The 27,694-nt window shown below is 33.7% G+C and overlaps 1 protein-coding gene across 2 annotated transcripts in view; it reads right to left on the minus strand.

Moving 5' to 3' along the window:
* The window catches only part of LRBA (LPS responsive beige-like anchor protein), a 369,838-nt gene that overhangs the window by 86,379 nt on the left and 255,765 nt on the right, over nucleotides 1-27,694 (minus strand). Inside the window, exons 40-45 of one of the 2 annotated variants that reach the window (XM_070948936.1) lie at nucleotides 15,366-15,486; nucleotides 14,416-14,518; nucleotides 12,840-12,955; nucleotides 11,975-12,087; nucleotides 2,151-2,291; nucleotides 610-729 (exon numbers count right to left, since the gene is read on the minus strand). In XM_070948936.1, the coding sequence (XP_070805037.1) occupies nucleotides 610-729; nucleotides 2,151-2,291; nucleotides 11,975-12,087; nucleotides 12,840-12,955; nucleotides 14,416-14,518; nucleotides 15,366-15,486 (714 nt within the window). The remainder of the gene's footprint in view (nucleotides 1-609; nucleotides 730-2,150; nucleotides 2,292-11,974; nucleotides 12,088-12,839; nucleotides 12,956-14,415; nucleotides 14,519-15,365; nucleotides 15,487-27,694) is intronic. The other variant, XM_070948937.1, reaches the window with a different exon arrangement.

Here is a 27,694-nt window from a genome sequence, read left to right on the forward strand (position 1 = left end):
CTGTCTTGTACTTTGATGAGAACATCATGTCATTCTTTTATGAAATCATGTTTAAATTTTTTTCAAGTAAACTATATCACTAAGTGGCAACTTTGACCTTTTAGCAAATGCTATTAGAGTTCAGACACACATGAATTAGATTTGCTTGACTTTGTGACAGATATCCACCTTTGCAATTTTGCTAGTATTTTGGATGTTACTGGTTGTTCATTGATCTCAGTATATACTATATTCCATGTAATATTCAAAAATGTTTAGGAGCTAAGGAAGATATACAGTATATATATATTCTTTCTTTTACATCAAAGCTGAGGAATAACCTATCAGTTTTAAAATATTTCAGTGTCATGGTTTGACAGAAATATCACCAGCCCACAGTATTCAACTTGAATTATTTCCAAGCTAGAGTTATTTTATTGTTATAAATATTCAAATATTAGTCCTGCATGTACAAAACACAAAGGATAGTTCAATTCCCACTTTCCTACTTGAAAGTTATACTATAATCATTCCAAATAAGGGACCCCTTATATTCTTCAAAGTTCTACACACTGATAAACAATCATCATTACGTTCATCACAACATTTTAAAATTTAAATTGTGTTTACCTTGATATCAGATGTGTCACGTTGACAATTGCGCCATGCCCTTGAAACTGATGAGAAAGCTCTATCTGCATGATCAAACTTTCCACCTTGCAAGTTTAGGAAAAATGTTGTAAAAGGCTCCTAAAAACATGATTAAAAAGGAAGATGAAATATCTTGTAAAGCAGCAGCAGTTTCTTTTTTGTATATTTCTAATACAGGTAGTCCTTGACTTACAACCATTTGTTTAGTGACCATTCAAAGTTACAATGGCACGGAAAAAAGTGTTTTACGACCATTTTTCACACTTATGACCATTGCATCATCTCCATGGTAACATGATCAAAATTTAGATGCTTGTCAACTAGTTCATATTTATGACAATTGCAGTGTTCCAGGGTCATATGATCAACTTTTGCAACCTTCTGACATGCAAAGTCAATGGGGAAGCCAGATTCACTTAATAACCATGTTACTAATTGAACAACTGCAGTGATTCTGCAATTGTTCACTTTACAACAGTGGTAGGAAAAGTCATAAAATGGGGCAAAACTCACTTAACAACAGAAATTGTGGTCATAACCTGAGGACTACCTGTACTTCACCTTGTCTGAACAAAATGATATGTTTTGTTTCTGGAAAGAAGTAAAAATAATAATGCAAGTTATTCATTTCAAAAATATGTAAAGAGAATCCTATATTACAGTGTTGTTTGGAGGGTTGCTGGAAAATCTGGGTTGCAGATTTTCCGTATTTCTTCTATTATTCCATTAGTGCATCCACTACAGTTATAATTCAACCTAACATTTACATACACTTAACTGTATACAGAACAGGAATTAAAGGACATCTAGAGATGGATCCAAGAGATTTCAATAGCTTTGATATAATACAAGCAATCTTTGAATAAAGGATATTAGTAGATTTGTTATTCAGCTAAATCTTCCCTACAAATATTATGCATGCACACTTACCTTCCTGCAAATACAGTTCACAATTAAGAGAGAAAAATGTTAACAACTGAAAAAAATCTCCTCTTCGTCAAAAGATACCTAAGCACATATTAGATAATTGCCTGAAATTAGCTAAGTACCATAAATTACTGCTAGGATTTATGTCTGCTTGTATGAATCTAACAAGGCTTAATTAATGACGCCTTGCTAATGCTTTCCCAAAGAAATTAGTTTCTATCAGGTAAATCATAATTCCAGTTTATTTTACAGAAACCTGGTTCATTTCATCAATATATCAAATCTGTCCAACTGCATGTTATCCACAAGTATATTATTGGAAAAATTCTATTATATCTACAGAAGTTTACATTCCAGATTAAATAATGGTCACATAACCATATCGCAGTTTTAAACTGGGAAAAAAAACCCAAAGGTTAGTCTACTTTCCTTGTACATACATTTTTTATGAAGTATAATTACTTTATTTCTCATGATCTAAAACAAACCTGTTCATTTTCATGATTCTACATAAAATATTGAACTCTCTTTATTTAACCATTGAGTTAAATGCATATATGCATATAGACAAAAATATTCTAATGCACACTTACAATTCTTAACAACCAAGTGAGTGCAAAACTGGCGGTTGAATAATGAGTGCCATAATGAAACTTTGGAACTTGATCATCTTCCCATGTTTCGTAGCGTTCTGCAAAGAATGCAGCTCGTTTGGGATTAAGAGCACCAATAGGCTAGGAAGAAGAAAAAGAACACAGTTTAGTATATCACTTCATCAGCAGTTGTTGTAAAGCAATAAATACATAATTGGATGATGATGATGATGATGATGATGATTACAATTCAATATAATGAGGTGTAAAACATAGAACTATGTAGGTGCAAAATATGTGAAATATCACGATAGCAAGATAACAATTTCAGGAATATAACATTGCATTTATTTATTTGGATTATTCATTCTAATAACTCTTTATTATTACTGCAAATTTTACAAAAGGAAACATATAAGCAGTATTTGGTCCTATGTCTCTTAAATATAGGAACAGAGGAAGTCACCCAAAAACAGGTAAGGCCACACTCGGAATACTGCATTCAGTTTTGATCGCCACAATGTAAAAAAGATGTTGAGGCTTAGAAAGAGTGCAGAGAAGAGCAACAAAGATCATTAGGGGACTGGAGGCTAAAACATGGGTATGTCTAGTTTAATGAAGAGAAGGACTAGGGGAGACATGATAGCAGTGTTCCAATATCTCAGGGATTGCCGCAAAGAAGCGGGAGTCAAACTATTTTCCAAAGCACCTGAGGGTAGAACAAGAAGCAATGGGTGGAAACTAATCAAGGAGAGAAGCAACTTAGAACTAAGGAGAAATTTCCTGACAATTAGAACAATTAATCAGTGGAACAACTTGCCTGCAGAAGTTGTGAATGCTCCAACATTAGAAATTTTTAAGATGTTGGATAACCATTTGTCTGAAGTGATGTAGGGTTTCCTGCCTAAACAGGGGATTGGACTAGAAGACCTCCAAGGTCCCTTCCAACTCTGCTATTCTATTCTATTCTATTCTATTCTATTCTATTCTATTCTATTCTATTCTATTCTATTCTATTCTATTCTATTTCCTTTGACACAATTCCACTTCAATATGTTCACAAAGTTCTATATCAACATGGGCTATTCCCACTTAATAACTGATTTCAATAGGCCTAGCAATAATGTGATAGAAAAGTTTTACAACATCAGCATGCCAACTCATATGGCTCCAAAGGCCATACATTATACCCTATTGATACAGGATTTTCTTACTAGAAAGTGTCTCCATCAGAAGTATAGAATATACTTCTATATTTGACTTTTGTAAGCAAGCTGACATAATGGATCTCTAGCAGTACTGGAAAAAAGGATAATTTAGCCACAGGTTAGAATGATTTCTAACCCTATAAAAAGTGATGAATAAATATATACATACAAAAAATTTCATAAAAGCTAATATATGGCTAAATAAATCTATCATAATACAAAACCTGAACTTAAAAAAAATCAAATACGCATTAAAGCTGGCTTTCATATCATCTGACAAATTTTGATTGCTGCTATGCAAAACTTGGCAACATTGTATGTTATGGTAGAATTAGTGTCTGAAAATAGTAGGAAACTATAAAATTGTCATATTTTACTATAAAAATGTGCACCTTAGTTATTTAAACAGTATTGGTGAGATGAGGCTAGTACGAATGTTTCTGTAATAAAGGCACTAACTAATGCCTCTTGAACTTTTGAAGATATTTCCACAAAGTTCTGTGATAATGGTTGTATATGGTATCATTTGCTGATTTTGACATATCATATGTGATAATTTTGGTGGTCTAATACTTAGAATATAGAAATTAAAAATGAACTACAAATTGGTAGCAGACATAATATAATTAACGTTGTTAATTATATAAAGAATGCAACTTTATTTTGTTACATTTATTTCTTCTTCCAAATACTATCACATCTAAAGAGGCCTTTTAAAGCATCCCTAGTAAGAAATTTGATATATATTTTTTTAAAAAGTAATGAATATTCCTCTTACCAAGGAGTTGAAAGAGAAGAAAAAAATAGCTTATTCAGATTTTAATTATTTTATTTATTGTCAATGAACCATTATAAAAACTACTTAGTTTTTGCTCTGTGGTAATCAGGCATTCTGGCTTTTGTTTGTAAAAAAGATATTAGAGTGGATGGGTTTGCTCTTGCTTTTTTGGTGCAGCATCTACATAACACTAAAGCTTTTCAAATGGATGCTTTTAGCTGCTCTTGTTTTTATTATCTCCAAATGACCACTACCGATCAATAGTTATAAAATTACATCTGCTGAATATAAAGCTAAAACCAGTTAGAATTGATTTAACTCTTTTGAAAAAAAGGATAAAAGTATCATATGGTGAACAAGAATCTACCGTATTGATTTTTAATCCTCCTTTTTTTAACACTGGGTTTCAAGAAGCTGGCAATAGGACAACTATCAAACCATTCCACGTTTATTTGCAGACAAATTAGAAAAAAATCACCAACTGGGGGAAGGGCTTAGAAATAAAGGACTCTAAGGCTGTGCAGTGACAATGATACACTATCAGCTTACTCAGAGAAGTTACAGTGGGAATAACACATTGAATTATACATTACACAAATGCATTGATTTATTGTGGTAATAACATCCACCTCATTAAAAGATTCTGCTTTGCTGCATTTGGAAGGCTACATATTGTTTTCTACTATAAATTAATGGCAGTACACAGAAGACTGTGGAACCCCTGTAACAATAGATCTGTAATGACAGTGCTCTATATCACTGCTTTCTCAGCAGCTTCATAATAAAATGGAGACAGTGTATTGGGCTAATACATTCTACTATGCTTACCCATATTTTCCTGACAATGGCTATGGGATTTTCTAAATAGTTAACTAATTATTAGCCATTCCAAGGAAAAGAATTACATTCTAAAATCTTATCCATGAAAGACTGTTTTTCTTTTTCTTTTTGTATCATATTTTAAAATGAGCGGATAACTACTGCTCTGCTTAATTGGATCTGAAATGGTATTATTTTCTATGGGTGCCAAAACCAGGAAATTCCCAATTGTGATGCATGGGCCATAAATGAGTTTATGCGAAGCGTGCTACAATTGCAGTTCACTGATCTACCCAAAAGAATGGCATTCCCTGAAAAAATAGGCAACTTAAAGTAGACCTCTGACCTATAGTACTGCAATAGATCTTACTTATTGTCGCAAAGGATGCAGCAATTACAAAGATGCAATTAGAGTTAGATGCAGCTAACAGAGCTCAACAATTTTAAAGCCAACATTTTTCATGAGCTTTTTTAAAGTTCTGCCAAGAGAAACTACAGTTAGCTATCCAAATTACCAAAATTTTATCTTTTAACTGCACTTATACCCTGATTTATTTTCATATCATCTAACTCTTTCACTGGATGTATATACTGTATATATGTGATAATTATATTTCTTGGTGGTTCGCTATTTAAGGTGGGTTTCATCATCAGATTTGGAAAATAAAATAACATAGCAAAGAAACCAAAATAAATCAAGCAGCCAAAGCAATGCAGGCAAGCAGAATGCATACATGCCAACTTCATGATACAAAAATCATCATTATTTGCCCCATGTTTAATCTAATTACATTGCAAAAATAAATGAATAAAGCTATTATGGTTTCCAAAAGGAGGACTGATCCTAACATTGCTGTACAACTGAAAAGATGTTACTCCTTATATTTACCCAGTTTAAGTAAACATGAAGAGATTATAATGTAATGCTTGATCATTAAAACACCAGGATGTAAAATAATAAAGAGTATCACACAAATGCACTTTGGTTCCTTCATTCTTTCAAAAACATCTGGTCTTCAGGACATTCCAGTAAATGCTATCATGGTTAATGATCGTTGGATTAGTTTGGGCTATGCAAGCTAAATGATCCAAACTATATTTGTTCCATTGTATTTTCTAAAACTGAAGTCTAACACTGAACATGAACTGCACTACATTCCTACACAGACTCTCATTTTGAAACCCTGATGAAAATATACTAGTGATTAGTAATTTCTAAACTATGAATCACTTTGTTTGTGATCACAGTCTCCCTCCCCCTTTTAAAAGATCAGTTGCTACTATTGCATTAACACATATAACATATAATATCCTACACACTGTATAATTCACATTGTATAAGTTACACTAATTAGGCATTAGAAGCATAGTTTTCTTTTTGTTTATATTGTCTTTAGAAGTTTCAAATTGTAAAGAAATCTCATTGCAAAAGATTGTGACACAAAATAAATTCTTACTGGAAGCCATTCAGACAGGAAAGAGTTAAAGAAATCCTAGATCTGATATGTCACAAATCTAACTTGTCGATATAGGTAATGAGCAAAGACAAACAAACCCCAGAAAATCAACTGCTAAAGAACCAATCAGGCATGGAAAGATTTCCCTTTCAGGTTAGCTTTTAAAAAGATGAAGAGGCAGGTCCATTTTCTCTTTATGCACGTTACTCATGGGATAAGTAGGAATCTCTTCCCAGTTTGATTTAAAGCCAGGTAAACTGAAAAAGCAATCCCAGGAGTCTAAGATTGAAGATCCTAAAAACAAAAATATCTATGGAATGGTAGAGCTGGATTTAGATTAGAATTTTAGTTTATCGAATATTTAAAATCTGTTTCCATTCATTTCCATTCCATTCCATTCCATTCATTATACTTTGACATAAAACCTGCTAATGTCATTGTCATTTCAACTTCCCCACCTTTTGCCTTTTAATTTCTATTTAATTCCTTAATATTACTATGGCCTAATAAATACTTGCATTCTCATTCAATCAGCACTCTCATTCTGAAAGGATTTTTATAACATTCATCCATTACTTGATTAAACTACAAAGAGGAAGGAAAACAAGGGGAGATGTCAGCACTACTCAGCCACAAAGAGGATTTCTCTGGGCAAGACTAGGGTTGCAGTATTTACTGAATAGTGTCTCCCTTGAAATGTGGGAGGTGGTAGAAGGATTGTGAAGGAAAAGCCCATGAACGCTGCTCAAGAGAGCCAGAAATGCCAATCACATGCAGTTGTGTGTGCTTTGTTATAAAAAAAAAAGAGAATGAGAATACACGCTTCCACGCTATATTGAACATCTGTCTTCAATAGAAACATAAAACTGAAAGGCCCATTAAAGCCATCAATTCCAGCCCCTCATTCAATACAAGAGTCAAAATTAAAACATCCTACATAAGTGTCAGTCAAATACGTTCAAAAGAAAGTGAGCAGAATCTCTTTTAGGTACTTGGTTCTTATAGAGAATAAAGAAAATGACCATACCAGAGACATATAGAAGCAGCTTTCTAGGTAAAGGTGCAGTACAATCATATTTGCAAGATTCTGTTATTAGAGCCAATCTCAGTAATGTAGTTTTAGCTTTCCTCTGAAGTTGATTTCCTGGTCTCATTCAACTAGAACAGCAAACAGTTCCACTGATCTGAGGTTTTATTCTAACATTTAATCTTTAATGGTATGTGGGAATAACTTTGGAAGAGAGGGCAAAGAGATGCAGCTAAAGGAATTGCACTTCCAGACTTGCAATATTCTACTGACATAACTTTACAAATAGAATTACCATGTTTCCTGTCTGGCCTACCTCAAAAGGCTGGTATCAATCTTGCATAAGTACATTTCTCCGCCACAAGTCTCCTTTGGAATCCATGAACTAGGGAGAATTACTCCTGTGGTCTAAGCTGCCTTTTATATGTCCATTCTCTTGGCTGCATCTCTTTGCCCTATCTCCCAAGATCATTCCCACATATCCACTACATAGAGGTAGCCTTTTGATCTATGACTGTTATTGAGGCTGGAATGATCATCATAAATCAGGTCAATTATTAAGTGGATCAGTACATGATCGTTCCCAATTTGACAACCTGTTTTTGCGGTGGCTATCAAGTGAATGAATCCAATGAATTTTTTTGCTGAAAATCAAAATTGCTGGTTTCTGGCAAAAAATATCATAAATCATGATCATGTGACCATAGGATGCTGCAAATGACCATAAATGCAGGTTGGTTGCTGAATGCCCAAAATGTGATCACATCACCATGGTGGAGGGAGAGGAGAGTCATCAGAACTTTGAAACCAGGTCGTAAGTATCCTGAGGGAGATTGGTTGTAACCTCAGATCAATGGTGGGTTCTTCCTGATTCGGCCGGTTCGGCCGAGCCAGTAGCGGTGACGATATGACATCACCGAACCAGTTCTCTTTGTTCGGGAACTGCCCGCCCCTACATTATTCTTACCTTTTATTTGACCCTGCCCCCAATCTATTGGCTGCCTACCGAGTCCCAGCTGATTGGCTAGAAGGAAAAATACTGTTTAAACTCTTGCTGCGGGGCTTCAAAGGATCGCCCTACAGCTGATCAGTGTTAAAAGCCAGTGTGGTGGTAGACCAGTGCGCTCGAAAAACAAATGGGTAGACCGGTGCCTCCAAAAACAAACGGGTAGACCAGATGCTCCAAGAACAAATGGGTAGACTGGTACCGCTCTGCAAGCAGTTAAAAGCCTGGTAGACCAGTGCCTCTGCTAAATCCTAAAGAATTGTCACATGACCATCAAACCACGCCCACAAAATAAGCCACGCCCACAGAACCGGTAGTAAAAAAATTTAGAACCCACCCCTGCCTCAGATGGTTTCTAAGTGACTGGTCTATAAATTGAAGACTACCTGTAATCAGTATCTACTTTCCTATAACTTTACCCATTATCCCACTTCCTGCAATATGGAACAACAGAGAACAGGTTTTGATTTTCCTCTATACATGTATCTGAAAAAGGCTTTTATACTCCCCCTCTCTTTTGTTTTCTGTGGCAATATATAGCCTTCTTTTTCAACATATTTTCATAGAACCTAGTTCTTTATGTAGTTCCCAGAACAGGTTAGAAACTCTGAAATAGAGTTTAATCTAATGTTTCCCAAACCTGCAAAAATTACATATAATTAGATAAAAGTGTTTTTTTTTAAACCTTTTATCAAATGACAACAGGACATTTAAATAAGGACTTTCTGATAAATGGTGAAAATAATTCTGAGAACTGGCTTTTGGAGGAATGAAGAAAAATATTTGTGGAACACTGGCTTAACCAAATAACAAGATAGAACAATTATTTTGCATGGAAATTATGTGTGATTTTTTTTTTTTTTTTTGCACACACCATTCCTTCTACAAATATCATGCCCATTCTTACAAGAACACTAGAAGGCTTGGAGAACAGTGCAAGCAGCCTCAGAAAGAAAACTTGGCACAACCATTTGTGGCTGGAGCATAGGTAGCCACTTGCATACAACACAGTAGGATCAGAATGAGTGCATCTTGTCAACAATGAAAGAAAAATGGTGAAAATCAGATGGGCCTGGCAGAGTCTGTGGGGCACAGGGTTGTAGGAGCAATTGGGGCTATGGTACAATGGGGCTATGGTGACTAGCTGCACTAGGGATTAGGGTGGCATTTTTTAGTGGCAGACACCACATTTGAGCTGAAGTAAAGGTCTGGAGATGGTGGCAGCTGGTTGACACTGTTGAAGTCAGCTAGTAAAAAAGAAAAGTATGTGAACTATAGTATTTCTCTAAAAATTCTAATGATTAATAATGCAAGGGAATGTAATTATATAATATATGGTAAGTAAACAGCAAAAAGAATTGCATGCTATTTTCCCTATTAAACTCAGAATCATATATAATTGTTTTCATTATGCAATTTACATATAATCCAGTAAACAGGATATTATTCTATAAATCATAATTACATTGAAAATAATCTATGCTTCATAAGCAACTCTGACTGAGGTACTTGTATTTATTCATTTATTTACTTACATATACTTATATGTATATGATTATCCATCTCACTAATGCGACTCTGGGTAGCAAAGATGAAAAATACAATGTGGATACAATATACATTTGTAATATTTACAAATGTATATTTGTATATTGTATTATACAATGTATATTATATTGTACATTTACAATATAAAAGATACATTTTAAGACTCATTAAAGTACAAAGTGCCCATCAAAGACACTACACATGTTCACTTACTCCCTGGATTGCCATGCCTGGAGAAGCAGATGGGTCTTCAAGGATTTCCGAAAAACTTGGTAAGACTTGCATTTTAAGATGGGTGGCCATATAATTTGAATTAATAAGGAAATAAAAGAAATAACCAACTAACCTTGGATAATATGGTTTTATAGATAGCAAGAGTAGTTGGTACAGTTTACTAAGCTGTTGACCAAGACATAATAGTATGATTCAAACATAAATCTAACCCAGAAACTATTAATCACTTAACATGATTGCTGGGTTCTTGTATCATAATTTAGAAATTCAAACAAGCTACTTGATGGCTTGAAATGAATCTATCTATTATTTCTATGGCAATCCTGATCTTACCTTTGTTGATTATTTTGTGCTCTGATATATTGTAATCCATGTTGAAGCAAATATCAATCCACTATATCAGTAATCTTAATATAAGATTGACATTGTCATTTTAGAGAATAGCTTATAGCACACACAGTATAAGCCTCAGATTATGCTGCTCTACAAAAAAATTCATTATTACAAACCTCACAATTCCTAGGTAATATTGGGAATCTAAAATCTTTGACCACTATATCCAGAGGACACTGAGTTTGCAATCACACTGAAATCTTGTCATGAAAGGAAGTATTTTCTGAATGTACCAATGGGTTTAGACTGATCGTGATATTAAATATCACAGATAGAGGAAAAGATCTTACATGGGATGTGTACTCTAACAACTAGAATACTTTTTAGTGGTTTATTATTTGTCCTGATTAATGCTTATGCATCAGAACATGTTTACATAATAGGACAGTGAAGCAATCAGTACTCAAAAGGCGGTAATTGATTTGGAGAAGACAACATCATTTATGTAATGCCTGACAAAACATCTTTAAATCAGTTTGTCTGCTCCTGGGATCACATAGCAGCAGCTCCAAAGTCTACAAAAAGATGCATCTTTTTGTAAGGAGTTGCCAACACATACTATGCAAGAGCCCTCATGTGCTCCATGTCATTCTTTCCTATTTGAATATAGACTGCAGTATGGCTCTAATATACCCATGAAACTTTTTATGAGATATAATAATGAGTTGTAGTGTACAAAAACTACTATAATGTATATATGGATTGAGAATAAAACTGAGAAAAAAGATTTTAACTTCTAATGAAGTCATAAAAAGTTGAAGCGAAAAAACTTAATGGAATAGATTACATCTGTAAGATTCCTTTCAACATATCCCAGTGTAATGAGGATGAAATGAGAAGGGAAAATGATTGGACTGAAAAGGAGACAGGATGTGAACAAGACAATGAGAAGCAATGTATATTTCATAAATAAAATATGTACTGTTCATAAATAAAATATGGCACACTTACGCATTGAAAAGAAACACTCAAACCAAAGGAGAAAAAGCCACTGGAAATACTCTTCCAGTGTTTGTAAGATGTAATAATCAGGCATAGAATAATTTTAAACAACAAGAATTTCAATTGTTTTGATTCAATTTTGTTGCTTAGAACAAGACTTCAAAGTTAAATTAGAATAAAGAAGGGCTTGTATTTGTAAGTCAATTAAATCATCTTTTTGGCTAATAACTATCCTAATAAAGATATTATTATGGAAAATGTTTCAAAACAATAGAGACATCACCATGGTTCAAGGTATAAACAAGGAGCAAGCCTCATGGTTGGATAATGAAACATCTGCAAACAAACAATCACGTTCAGAGGGTTCCCAGGACTCCATGTATACTTAGTTTTTTTTAAAAAAATAAAGTACCTTTGACAAATCTCGGAAATTACTCGGAAGTGTAAGGTCCAACTCTTCTGATTCATAGTTAGTGATCACCCAAGGAAATACTGGATACTGGTTTAAATCATTGTATGTACGCCCTGGTGAGAAAGCAATGATATATATATTCAAGACTGAAACAATGACTTCTTATGAAAGACAATTTAAATTGAGGAATGAATGTGGAAGGCTGCTTACTGCATAAGATGTAGTGAACGTAACCTCTTCTATGTTGCTTAGTACTTATCATTGGTAAATTGACCAATGATACAGAAAGTCATCTTGTTAAAAATATTGTTAACTAATGAAAAGTTGCAAAGTAAATGAATATAATACTGAAAATAATACTGAATTAACAATAATCAGTGTAGCCTTCTTGGTATATCAAGAAAGAAATATGGCATGCACTATAACTAAAAATAAAGACACAGAGTAATATTTCTTCCAAGGCTATGCCCTGCATCTTGCCTGCTGATATTTTCACCCAGTAAGAACAATATTATTTAATCAGGCATATGGCAGATGTTTTTAAAGCTTTTTCGTCGACTTATTATTGATGGCCTGCCATGTTATCATTTATATTTAACATTGAGTTTGGATTCAAGTGATTGATTTCTATATTTTTATATTATTGCAAACCACCTGGAGTTTTATGAGCTGGGAAGCAGATAAATGTTGAAAAATAAGTGATTAAATAATGTACAGGGATTCTTTATAAATGTTAAGAAGCACCAGTAACAAGCAAGAGCAGTAGCATTTATATAAAAAGAGAGACTCAAATTCTTCTAATTAATTTTCAGAAAATATTATGCTAAATTTGTTCAAATTGTCTTTAAAGGATCTCCATTATTACCTGCAATGGTATTAAGAAACATAAGATATTCGAAGTTTGAAATCTCTCTGTGTTGCCATCGCTGAGTCATATTTGAAGCTTTAAAGATTTGACGTGGAGTGGCCATAGAAATACGTCTGAAATATAAAAATTTTATAACATGTCAGCTTAAGTCCCTAAGCAATCCGGAACCAAAATATACCACTGAGCTAATTGGGAAAGTTGTGTTGTGCACACTTAGAATGACAAGAATATCAATTTGCAGTCACTTGTAAGCAGGCCTTCTCTAGATTTGTGCCTCTGCTCCAAAAGAATCGGAGGAAAAGTTTCATAAAGCTTTTACTATCTCAGCTTCTGAGAAGCCAACAAATCTTTGTTTACTCAAGTCCTTTCTTTATGAGCCTTGGATGAATAATGTTTTTCTCTTCCTTTTCCCCCTCACCTTTTTATTATATATTTCACATCTATGTTGTTTTTATTCATTGTTTTGTATTGTGTAGTTTAGAAATAATTTGGAGGTGCTTTCGTATAGCAAGTTGCCCAAAATATATTTAACTGATATTGATATATAACTGTGATATATATCATAATATAATGTCTATTTATGATACTTATACATTTAATGTGCTTAACTATTGCTCTTCAGTAAAAGTTCCAATAATAATTAAATGGATAATTAAATAATTAAACTCAACTGTTGGAATCCTAAAACATCTCTGCCAGATTAACTTTTGCTATAGGGTTTTCTGTCTTATAAAAATCTGGCTTCAGAATAAACATAGCATAAATACAGAACTCAAAACATGTTTGCTAGAAAAATATTTGCAGACTATATACATGCAGAGTCTGGTGTACACTGATATTTCTCCAGACCTGGATAGTCTGTTTATATGAACAAACATTCACTGTAATGATGAAATGATTACGAAATACTGTGTTCAACTAATTTGCCCTTTTAAATTCATAAATGATAGAATTATAAAAGTGGGAGGGAATATTTGTGAGTATAATGCCCTGCCCTGGGCAAGAATCCAATTTAAAGCATCATAAAAGTGTCAATGCCTGGTCCTCTGATTTTCCTCCTATCAATCTAGAGAGAACACATGCACATATAATATTGAAATAATATGTATATTTTGGGGAGTTGCTTTCTTCTGGTGATCAGGTATGCATATTAATTGTATTATAGATTCTCTATTATAAAATTATTCATTCTGTTAATAATTCTGTACACAATTACAACTTGCATCAGCAAGCACCAATTATCATTTCTTTTTCTAGTAGACTTCAAAACTGGTCACAGATTATATAAAACTATTGTTTGTTTAACTGGTTTACTGAATAAACAATAGCTAACTGGATTCACACAAAGAAGTCAAAAACAAATAAAATATGGCTTAGCATAATACATGAATTCTATGCCCAAGTATAAGGCACAGTCTGCTGTTATCAAATAAAATAAATTTTAAAATGGACTGCTTTCTTTTTCTAGATTTTGAACCTTTTTTTCTGATTATGGCTATTTGCTTTCTACATTTCAACTTTATATTGCAACATGGTGAGCTGAAATTGTTTTCAAGAGTTAGAGTTAATGTACCTGGTTTGAGGCAATCCGAAACTAGTTCCAATTCCAACACGAGGTAAACAATTGATTACTTTTTTTACAGTTGCAGGATCCGGAAAGTTGAACATGACAGCAACTAGGTACAAGAGACATTTAGACATTATTCATTATTTACACAATGATTCTTGGAATAATAAGTCATGATAGTGAAAATGCAATGCATATTTTTAAGACACTATCCCAACATAATGTTACAATGTTAACACACAGTGCTCACTTTCCATAATATGAATTGTATTGTTATCATTGTTGGGACAAAAGAATTTACCAAGCAGTGAGTTAGTTTTATCATTATGTTATGATGTTGTTGGGCCTAAATGATAAATGAATCAGTGCTCCTTACTATCTTATCACTGCTGGAGTTCATTTGGTGGGAAACATCTTGTAGATTAATATTTCCATATCTGGATTATCCATTAAAGTTCAGGACCCAGACAGGCCCTTCTTGATCTTTCAGGGGTATCAGTGAACAAGGTACCCTTCTGGACCACTTTGAGGGCAGGAATTAAGAGGTGCATTGTGGTGGTTCTCTCCCTTTCTCCAGATCTAGTTCTTGGTAGGAGGGAAAAGATCTAATCCTTTACTTTGAAAGATTCCTCATGACTTTACATTGCCTCTGCTTCTATTCACCATCTATGTAAACCTGCTGAATAAGGGCATTCATTAACACAGTGTAAAATATCATAGGTATCCTGATAATACATCCCTACCCCTGACCGAGCCAGAGGCTATGGGTGTCAGGGTTCCTGGATCTGAAGTTTTTCTGTTCTTTTATTTCTGGATGGGCTTGCATTCCCTTTGTGTGTGAAAGTCCTAAAAATTTCAAATTTTCTGATTAGCATTTATTAGGAAAATGTAAACTGACATAGTAAGCAAGTTAATACATACTTCAAACTTGTAAAAGATCTCGTTTCCAAGATTACCTCTATTAGCCATAAAGATTTCCAATGCTGTGTTTTGCAATAGATAGCGTCGAGAAAATACTGATCGAATCTCTGAAAACAACCATTTCCCATGCAGTCCATCCGTGTATGCAAGTATCTGCTATAAACAAATATAAGATACATTTTTAAAATAAGCAATCAGCAACAAAGGATATCTTCTTCCCATATCTCTTATATCCCCCCCAAAAAAACCCTCTTAAAATCTCATCATTGTCCTAATCAGAAAAAATCTGGCTCGTTAGCCATCATCAGTAAGCCACACCCACATCTCATGTATCCTCCCTGTAAAGGTACAATATCTATTTTCTTACTTCTTCGTAGGTTTTATGTGTGTTTTTCCTCTAGCCAGGTTTTTCCTACGTAACCAAGGTTTTTCTGCAGCCCTAGCTGGAATTCTTCCAGAGTTACAGTATCTTGCTCCATTCTCTATTAACAGGTCTCTTCTCTTTTAGTTATAATCTTTAGTTCTTTTTTATTCCCCTTAGTGTCCAATTTTCAAAGTCCCATCTTTTGTTTTGCTTTTTTCCTAATAAATAGTTTTTCTAGTGGGTAAGGCACAGGCTAGAAAGCGGGAGACTGTGAGTTCTAGTCCATCTTAGGCATGAAAGTTGCCTGGGTAACTTTGGCCATTCACTATATCGTAGCCCAACTCATCTCACAGGGTTGGTGTTCTGGAGAAAATAGGTGAATGGAAGACTATTAATTAAATTCACCGCTTTCAGTTGTTTATAAAAATTATAAAGACAAGATAAAAATAAATAATATTTTCCTATGGGAAGATTACTTATATTTAATTTCAAAATTTTATAGAATTCTAAACACAGGAAGGATTCTTATAATTAATTTCAAATCTTATTTCAAATCCACCCAGCCCCTTAGTCTGTTTATAACTTTCTAAAATCAATGTTCTAATCACCCTTTTTCTATTTATTCCAAAATTTTAAAAATTGTAAGTCCTTAAATTTGCATAAAACTTATTTCACCAAACATTGCAGCAAATTCACCCAGTGTAATAAAACTTTCTATTCTGAAGATTCCTAATATCCAAAAAGCAGTTAACAAGCAATTTAGAGAAGTGATTAAGAGAGGAAGACTCTTTTTGAAAATGTCAACTGTAGTTTGAGCAAAGATGGAAATCCTTTGGCTGCCAAAGTTCTTATTGTCTCCTTGCATGGAGCCCTTATGTGCGATCCTTTCCTTTTCCAGAGAGGAATTCCAGAAAGGTCCATTCATCAGCTCCTCATTCTATATGGTTAGTTCCACTCTCTATGGAACAGACTTCAGTTTGCATTGCTACTTTGATAATCTAGTGGGGGAGGGTTTCTTTTCATCATCCATAAAGTTTTACCATGGTAAAATCTGAAACCATCCAATTTAAGAATCAAACAAAACTGAAAATCATTTATATATAATTATAATACACATAAAAAAGGTAACTGCTACAATGAGGGAGCATGACCTAAATAGCAAAGCAAAGGCAGAAATCATTACTGTTCTGTAAATACTATTATTGCTAATATATCATATTATTCCAATCTGGAACTCAAGATGACACATACGGATTATTTCAATACTGTACCTATAAGGTTATTTAGGATGAGGTAAGAATAAGAGCAATCCTATAAATTTAAACACAATTGGGATTCTCTGGACCTAGCTCTGGACAGCCCTAACCTGTATCCCATCTGGATTTTGGCTTGCTCTTTTCTATTACATACTCCTGAAAAAAAAAAATTTACTTAAACCTGCTGAATCTTACAAGGCAAAAATTTGTCCCTCACATTCCTCCAGCCAGGATTTATTTCTTCCTGGAAAATACTTTCTATATATTTTACTGCAATTTGTTTTTCAAATTTGCCTCACTTCTAGTATTCAGTACAAAAGTAAACATTATGGAAGATATGTAGCTTCTCCTACTCTTCCATAGTTACCTCTAAAAATACAAAGCAATTACAATAGCCCTACTTTACTCTAGATTTCCATAATGCAGTATACTTTCACCAATTGACCAGAGTAAAGGTAATCTGGTATATTGTATCATTAAATACTATAAGGCAAAAGGAAATATTTGACATCAGTAATTCTGTATTCAGGACTAAGCTCTGCAATACAGGTCTATACAAATATAACTTTCATTCCTTTAGTTAATATCCTGGATTAATTGATTAGTAGCTAGTCATAAAAATAAAAAATGTAATAACAGTTCTTACCTAATATTAAATGATAAATCATAGTAATAATTACAATTTTTCTTAGAATAGAACCCTAAATATAACTTCAGAATAGTCAAAAAAGCTTCGCTAAGCAATTTTTGAAACATTAACTTGAACAAGTTAGGAGTCTGGAGGCAGCTAAAACAGGCCTTCATTCCTTGCTGGAATGGTATCTGCCTTGTCTGTAGATTCACTTCAAAGTCTCTGGAGTTCAATTAAATCTGGATTAGGTGAAGCAGACCTTCTTTGGGACTTTCTTCCTTGGAAACTCCACACATACTGACAGCACCCTAGACAGAGGTCTAGCCCTCCAGTGAACCAGTTGCCATGGAAACTGCATCATTACCACCACTATTGTGTTATCACACTAGGCATATTAGTTTCTAAGATATACACACATACCCTCTTTCGGGTAATCTTGGAGCATGTCTTCAAAAATTATATCTCCTTTCTTGTTTAAATTGTATTTTTCTAATCTGAAAATTTACTTTTTGCATATCATACCAAATTCAGGAACCCTGCTTATTCTGTTCACATGGAACCCTCTATTAAAGGTTGTGTTGTTGTATATTATTTTACATTTAATTGCCACTAGTCATTGAAAAGGGACAATGCTTTTTCTTACACACTGGACAGAGACATCAAATGTTTGAGCAGCACAACCTCACTTCTAGCTATAGCCATCAACTTCTAGCTATAGAAGGAAATGCTTTAATATCTAATAATAACATCTAATAATATCTAAATGAAAAGTTCCAGAAAATATATTAAATTAGTACTAATATAAATTTAACTGAAAAATACATAACCTGGTTTTTATATTATACAAATACATAGACAGTAGTATTTAAAAGTTTGTGAACCTTTTTGAATTTTTAATATCGTTGCATAAACATGGTCTAAAATGTGGTATGTTTTCCCCTCAAGTTCTAAAACTCATATAGAGAACCTATTTAAACAAATAAGACAAAAACATTATACTTGTTCATTTATTTATTGAGGAAAATGATCCAAAGCTACATTAATGTACATGATAAAAGTATGTTAGTAACTGGTATGCTCCCGTTGGGCAAGAATAATTGCAACTAAACATTTCCAATAATTGCTCATCAATCCTGCACATTGGCTTGGAGGAATTTTAGCCCATTCCCCCTTACAGAACAGCTTCAACTCAGATACATTGATGAACTGCCCACTTCCATGATACTTCTATAAGATTAAGGGCAGGGTATAATTTGGCCATTCCAAAACAACAGCTTTCTTCTGTTGTAACTATTCTTTAGTCATATAACTTGTGTGTTTTGGGTTGACGTGTGCATTTTGAATAATTTTCCTCAATAAATAAATGAATAAGCATAATGTTTTTGACTTGTTTGTTTAATTGGGTTTTCTTTATCTGGTTTTAGGAATTGGGTGCAGGACATATTAAATTTTAGGTAACACCAGAAAGCTTGTGACATACTAGAGAACCCATGACCCACTGGGTCATCCTTTCAGAGATATTTCTTTATCTAAACGAAGAAACAAAATGACCACAGGCAGTCAAAAACAGTGGGAGCAGAACTTCCAAGTTCCTGTCAACTTCCCTATTGAGGTTACTGATGGGAAACTGGCAGGGAGTGTTGGAAATCATTCCTCCTAAACTGACCTGCAGAACACCTGCCACTTTTCTGATGGGAGGGGGTATAAAGGGAGCAGTGAAGAAAAACTGCACCCCATCTTCCTACCTCAGGGTATCAGCAAGGGCCCCTGTCTCCAGGGAGGACAACTACCAGTGTCCTCAGCCAGCCCTACCTTGCAAGCAGGCATCCGAGTCACTCCTGCATTCTTCCCTCACTGCCTATTATCCATAACAAATTTGCCTATTTGTAAATTTGTCAAAATATAAAACATGTGATGAATTAATTGTATTTCTAACATTTTAAATGTTAGCTTTAGTTTTTCACATGGGTGTCAAAATTATATGTGGCCTAAAAAAGTTTAATAATATGACTTAGTATGTTATATAACTTCAGCCCCTTATGAGGTATGCTTCGAGAAGCCAAAACAATCATATAAACCAGCGGTCCCCAACCTTTCCAGTTCAGCGGACTGGCAAAAGCAGCAGTAGTGGTGATAGGATTGGGGCGTGAGGGGGGGATGATTTTGCATGAGTGCGCACACCACTTTCACAAATGCAGTTTTGCATGTGTATACCTGTGCACTTGCTCACCGCTTCTGTGGTCTGGTTCTGAATGGACCACGGACTGGTACTGGGCCGCAGACCAGGGGTTGGGAACCCCTGACATAAACCACAGTTAAAAAAAATATTTAAAACCTATGACATAGCTGCCAAACATTTGAATATACCAATTTAGAAAAATAAACTTTATATTTGTATTGCATATATTACAATCTCAAAGAATACTTTACCGTAAAGTGGTACTGTACTGAACTGAACTCAACTATATCACTGATTTTGGAAACAAACACATTAGAATAAATATAGTCTCTGATTCATAAGTATCCCATTTCCTTTTTAGATTAGTTACTGCATCCAGATATTATATGATTTAATTCCATTCTTCAGTGTAGAAAAACTAAATACACATTTTTGAAATACCATTGTAGTGCTAAAATATAGTTTTATAAACATAAAAGAGTGACAGCCAGGGGTGAAATCCAGCAGGTTCTGACAGGTTCTGGAGAACCGGTAACAAAAATTTTGAGCAGTTAGGAGAACCGGTAATGGAAATTTTGTGTTCGGAGGACCGGCAAATACCACCTCTGGCTGGCCCCAGAGTGGGATGGGAATGGAGATTTTGCAATATCCTTCCCTCAGGAGTGGGGAGAGAATGGGGATTTTGCAGTATCCTTCCCCTGGAGTGGGGTGGGAATGGAGATTTTGCAGTATCATTCCTCTGCCATGCCCACCAAGCCATGCCCACAGAACCGGTAGTAAAAAAAGTTGGATTTCACCACTGGTGACACCTGTAATAATATGCCATTACTTTTACCTAGCACTGCCTTCACAATGTCCTCTTAAAAGAACAGATATGAATACTTACAATACTTCAGTATAACATATGGTATAATGTCAAAATGCAGTTTGATCTACATATGAAGTGGATTCACTATTGAAAATTTCTGCTGCCTAGAATCAGGTACTGAATAGATGTTAGGATTAAAGAAAAGAGACAGGACATTCAGGAAGATGATTATCCAATGCATATCTCCAAAATGAACCATGATGTACTTACCATACATCATGCATACATACATCGAATTGACCTCCACACTAGCTAAGCTTAAATATTACTAAAAATTTACTAAAAAATATCACTAAAAATAGAGATCTCAGACATGCGGTGGAAACAAGGAAATCTAGGGATATTTCTGGGCTACAAGAGAACTATAAGAAATGAAAGGAAAAAAATCTCAATGCAAGAATAGAAATATTCTTAATTCGAAATGTTTGTAAGTTGTTATTTCTGCCCAAGGAGATATAACAAAGTACAAACTGAAAGGGTGTTCAAATTTTTATATGCGCCTTATACACTGGTTTTATTTTTAATTTGTAAATAACTGAATATCCAGCAGGTATTCAAATTTTAAGAACTATGTTGTGTTTATACTTTCTGAAGGTTGTGTCAACTTCTTTCACCTAAGAATACAGTACACTGATCATTCAATCTGATGTGGGCTCAATTTCTTTTCTTTTCTTATTTAACAAGCATTTTATGTCATGCCAACACTGGAAAAAAAAATAATTTCATCTAATGTAATTTCTTTATAGAAGCTAACTAAATAATTACCAGTATCATGTGAATATCAGAAAATGTCACATTCATAAAGATATGTCCTTGAGTAGATAAACTAGATAACTAAAAAAATTTCCTTGTAAGAGGAAAAACAAATATTTGCTTCGGATAACATCAAGCTTCCAAACACGTCTAACACAGAGAACAGGACAATGATGTTAACAAAGAAAAACAGATATCACAATTATTAGTAGTCGTTTATTTGAAATCAAGCTTAAATGGGAAATGTTTATTCATGTATTTATTGAAGATTTCATCATATCTTTTTACTTGCTATTTCCACTACAGCTTGATATACATTCTCATTCACTTCTTTCATGTGACAAACTCAATTAACTATATTCATTATTTTAATGTTTCACTAGACATTTTAGCAAGCACAAAGAATTAAAAATAAATAAATAATATACTATGTGACCTTTGCATTGATCAGACTAAAATGGTTTAAGTCTGTGTAAGGAGGCAAGATTGAGGGAGAAAAAAAGCTCTTATGTTTTCTCTTCCAATTACTGCAGGAGATGATAAAACCACAGCAAATGATGTATCAGCTCATTTTATCTTATCGCTTTGGGGCTAGGTGACAATGAAGTTCATATTTCATTGGTTCCCATTGAAGATTGTGAAAATTACTTGCCCTCCTGACCTGAAATTTCACTAGAAGACAGAAATTTCTCTTCTGCAAAGTAATGCAATTTTTCATATGTCAACCTTTAGCCAGCTTTAAAAATTAATTTCATTTATATTAACCAATGATATTGATATTTTCACAGAATGATTTTTGATACATGAAGCAGAGACTAACAAACTAATGTTGCCTGAGATGGGTAAAACTGTTTTATTTTAAGCTGCTGAGATAGACAGATTTATAGCAAACTGAATTCCTTTTTCATAATGCATTATTTTTGCTGACCTGATGCACCTCAAAGCCCATGGCCTGTAAATTATTCATTTGCTTTTATGATAGACCTTTTTTTCTTATTTCTAATCCCTATTTATTTGTTTTCAAACTTTTTTGAAAGGCAGTGCAGCAAAATTAAACTTTTCTCTATACTCAATTTTAAATTTCCCTGGCACAAGCAGAAAAAGAAAAGATAGAATTAATCTGATTTCCATTAATTATATGGCCTTATTGAATAGCCTGCCTTTGAAAAGTTTGGCATCTAGGCTTCTTCAAGTATTACTTGCAGGACTGATGCTTCAGCTACAACCCACAGAATCTAGATAAATTTAGCATAAACTAAGAGCTGATATTGGCTAGCAAACAGTAGAGGTTAATCTAAATAATTTTAAAAAGGGAAAATTAATAATCTGATAAATTAAAAGCCAATTAATAGTTAAATTAAAAGCAAATAATCCATTAAATTAACAGTCATGACAAACAGAAATAACAAGATTTCAGAATAATTGTTGATTAAACCATTTATATAATAATCTCTGTTTCTTTATTGGATGATACAATTGGGCAACCAATTGTTATGATAATCCCTTAGACAACTACAGGTACACAAACAAAATACATGATATGATTTTCAGTAATTGTTTTATAAACAATGCTTCTCTATTGTTGGTCTGGAATCATGAGATACTGTACCTAAACTGATTTACTGAATGAAAGAGTAAATGAATGATTAAATGAATGAATGAAAAATATAAACAAAATATGTCAATAAATTTTCTATTTGGTGGATTATCAAGTCCAAGACAAGTCAAGACAAACATTCTCAGTAAACTGACTGGGTAACAGACCAAGCAAGAATATTAATATGCAATTTTATTATATCCTTTTGTACTATGGTAAGATGTATTCATTTTATAATATTTCATAGCACCTACTTTGAAATTTGCATCTACACATGAAAATTAGCATACATACATTTTATGCAGGTCTATTTACAAAACATTTCTTCTTTTGAATATTATGCAACTTCTTACCCCAAATATTTTACTACTTTTATTTTCAACTTTTCAAGATATTGTTGGAATGTTCATAAACAGCATCTTTCCCATTTGTTTTTCTCCAACAATTATAATTGCAAACAGTAGATGTTCCATTTACTTCTCAGCCTAATGATCACTAATAGACCTACACAATTCATGAAGTTTTTTGTGGTGACAAATGTCATTAATTAATTATGACATGTGAAGCCTTCCCTTTTCCTGTTCTGAATCTACTGTCAGCTAATTTATATGTTGAAGCATGTTTTAGTAGGAATCAGAATCATTGAGGCGAAGGGGCGACTTTAGCCAATGACTCTTAATTCACTGTTCAATACAGAAACCTAACAGGATCACCAAAAGATGGTTTCCAAGAGAAGAGGACATATCCATTAATAACTAACAAAATATTCTTATATAAGGAATTTTTTTCCTAACCTTCAACAGAGAATTAGGATGAAAGGAATGTTATACAATTTAAAGGAGAATATTTGTAGCTCATGGTTGAAATCAGGGATCCTTGGTGCTCTCTGAGCATTTACAGATCATTCAAGAGACAACAAAAATCTTAAAAGGAAACAAAAAACCCAAAACATCTCCTTGCAATCAATCAACACCTAGATTGGGGAGATGGTGGCATAGAAGTTTAATAATAAATAAAGATTAGTAGAGATTAACACTGTCCAACAATCAAGCAGCAAATAATATTCCAATCAAGGAACTACCAACTCAGACAAACAATCAAACAATAAACAACACTCTAATCAAAGAAATACCAAGAACACCCCTCCAGCATTCACAGGGCGAGTCCCACTTCCTTCCGGCACTGATAATCCAATAAAAAATTAAAAAATAAAAATAAAAATTAATAAAACATACCAATATTTAAAAGTAATAAATAGATAAATTAAAAAACACAAAACAAACTCACAGGGCAGCCTCAATGATTACTACATCTTTTTTTGCCATCAGTTTTTATTCTGTTTCTATGATGAAAATTGCAAGGCAATCAAACCGGTCAGTCCTAGAGGAGATCAACCCTGACTGCTCTTTAGAAAGCCAGATCCTGAAGATGAAACTCAAATACTTTGGCCAACTAATGAGAAGGAGGGACTCACTGGAGAAGAACCTAATGCTGGGAAAGATTGAGGGCAAAAGAAGAACGGGAAGACAGAGAACGAGATGGCTGGATGGAGTCACTGAAGCAGTAAGTGTGAGCTTAAATGGACTCCAGAGGATGGTAGAGGACAGGAAAGCCTGGAGGAACATTGTCCATGGGGTCGCGATGGGTCGGACCCGACTTTGCAACTAACAACAACAACAACGATAATGATGAAATTACCTAGTTGGATAATAAAACATCTGCAAGAAAGCAAACAAGCTCAGAGAGCACTAAAAGCTATAAATATTCTCTTCTGTTGATGATGTATTTTTCCAATTCCTTTCCTAACAATTGCTATTATATATACCATTTTCATAGCAACCCTACAGATTTGACTTTTTCATCTGCCAATAATATGACTGTCTCCTTACACATGATTTAAGATCATATATAGTTATTAAATAGCATTAATATTCTTTGTATTTGATATGTTTATCCATTACAATTTTTTCTTTTACATATTACCTTGACATATTCTCCTACAAGTGCCATGTTTTCATGAGTCAAAAGTTTTTAGGAGATACGTAATGAATAATGGCTTGTTGTTGACATTTTCAGAACTCTGAGAATCCAACTCTTAGAGAGTTCTGGCTTATGGCTGCTCTATGTCATTTATGGACAGCCCAGGGCCCAGTCTTCAATGAAGCCTGGGTGGCTACCTAAGAACTTCCATATAGTCGATGAAACAGTAATTTCAACTCACTAGAAGTTCTGACTTCTCCACTTAGCAGAGAGAGCTAACAAAAGCCAGAATAGCACTGGCTATCACCAGGATTATTTTCATCTCCACAATATTTTTTCTCACTCTGATGGGAATTTTCAGTCTTTTTCATATTGATTGATCACACTGGCTGTCACCTGTAAATTCTCTCAGCAGGTATATAAAATAGGGAGAAAACATTCCACTCTCACTTGCCAAGATGAAAAGTGAGAAACATCAATTTATTTCACAAAATGCAAACAAGGATTAACAATAATATTTAACTGAAATTGAGAAAATATTCATATATGTAGTGAATGATATGTGATATACTCCAGGGTGCAAAAACAGCAAAATATGAACCCATTTGCTAATAAACTGCAAGCCACAATTTATTAGTGCACATACCTATGGACCTTAAATGTTTACAAATTACTTGATAAAGGCTTTTAATGAACCTCTCGATGAAGAAATAGCTTGCAAAATACTGTATGTTGTAACTTTCAACTATAAGAAGGGGAGAATTTGCTTCAATTCAAGTAGAAATTTACTCCATTATATGGATGCACTGTGTCAAACATCTAGATCTATACAATTAAATGTGCTCCATTGACATCCTAACAGTCCAAGGACTGTATAAAACTATCATCCTGTAAGTAATTTGGCCTATGACAATATATGTACTATAGTGAGCACTTTGAAATGGACTCAGAAGGCAAATGATACCAGTGAAGCTGTTTCAACATGATGTAATGAGTTATTCCACCTTTGTTGTTGAATTTTTTTTTTTTAATTTTGATTTATATGCCGCCCTTCTCTGGAGACTCAGGGCGGCTTACAATGTGCTAAGCAATAGCCTTCATCCTTTTGTATATTCATACAAAGTCAGCTTATTGCCCCCACAACTGGGTCCTTAATTTACCTACCTTAGAAAGGATGGAAGGCTGAGTCAACCTTGAGCTTGGTGAGATTCGAACCTGCAGTAATTGCAGGCAGCTGGTCTTAATAACAGGGTGCTTTAAACCACTGTACTACCAAGGTGGTATTTATCGGTTCTCTGAACTACTCAAAATTTCTGCTACCAGTTCTCCAGAACTGGTCAATACCACCTCTGCACTGCACCATCACAGCTGATAGCTAGTGCTAAACCTGTAAACAATCTCCCTAAATGTAGACCTGCATAATCATTAAGTATTACATGACACAAGATCTATATTTAAATCTGTATTTACTAAATTAAATTCATTGGGTAGCTTTGAACACCTGTTGGCCTATGTCTATTACACAGTTTGTCTATCAGGAAAAAAAGGAACAAGTTCATACAAACTGCTCTGAACACTCCAAGAATAAAATTCAAATGTTTCTGTAATTCTAATATAGCCCATAACTTATCAATCAAATGATATTCATGTCAAAGACCATAAAATACATACATAAAATAAAAACAAAAAAAATATGCCCATTTAAATAATATCACTGAAATATATGTGATAAAAGATAACTAAAAGGTTAGGATTTCTTTGCTAACACAATATATAACATTAACAATATTCTATAACAATTCTTAATAATAACACTAAGACTAAAGGAGGAGCCTATGAAAGCCACAGAATGATATAAAGACAGATAAAGATTAAAAAAAATAATAAAAGAGAAATTTTTAATAGGTCCATCCATAGCTAGTATCCTTAATTACCTGTTTGTAGATTTTAATTGCTGCTAAGCAAAAATCTAGCAATACTGTTTAGGATAAAAAATTCCTTGTCCAACAGGAGAAAATTAAAGAAAAACTTTAATTATGAACCAACACATGTCACTAAAGAAGAATTAAAGTTTCTCAAACACATTGGTGATAAGAGCATCATGTGTGTCATGATCTTGATAGAGCTTGGCTACATATACCGATTCTTATACACAATGAGTAAATCTCCCATTAGGAATTGTGGGGAGTAACACATCAACCCTGGTTCTGAAAAATTTTCTTTAGTGTGCAAAGAAAAGCTTCACAGAGCTTATTATATTATTTCAAAATTGAAACTAAGAGACAGAGAAACAAGTGATAATTACATTTTATAATCTCATAGTTTATTAGGTTCTTAACCTGTAACGTTGTGAATATTAAGGAACCCAATGAAAACCTGGATACATAGCAAGTACCAGTTTTTCAAGTTCTACTTACGTTGATAGGGTCCATTTAAAAAAAAAGAAACTTACAACTTCCAAATTCTCTCATATCATCTCCCTCTTTGAATTTGACCGATTAATTCTTTACTTTATATTCATTAATCTCATTACCTTATCTTTTATACCACTTCATTTTAGCAGAAAGGCAATAATAAAAGCTTCATCCATTATCCTTTTACTCACCTAGTCAAGCGGAAATGGTTAATAACATGGTACAAATTGAACTTCAATCACTCCATTTTCTCCTTTGTTGAACGTGCATTAAAATATATTTCAAAAAGTTCAATTCGTGTTACAGGAAATTCAAATTATAC

The sequence above is a fragment of the Pituophis catenifer genome, unplaced genomic scaffold, assembly GCF_029215685.1.
Source record: "Pituophis catenifer annectens isolate HBS135680 unplaced genomic scaffold, rPitCat1.0.hap2 SCAF_8, whole genome shotgun sequence".
NCBI classification, from domain to species: Eukaryota; Metazoa; Chordata; class Lepidosauria; order Squamata; family Colubridae; genus Pituophis; species Pituophis catenifer.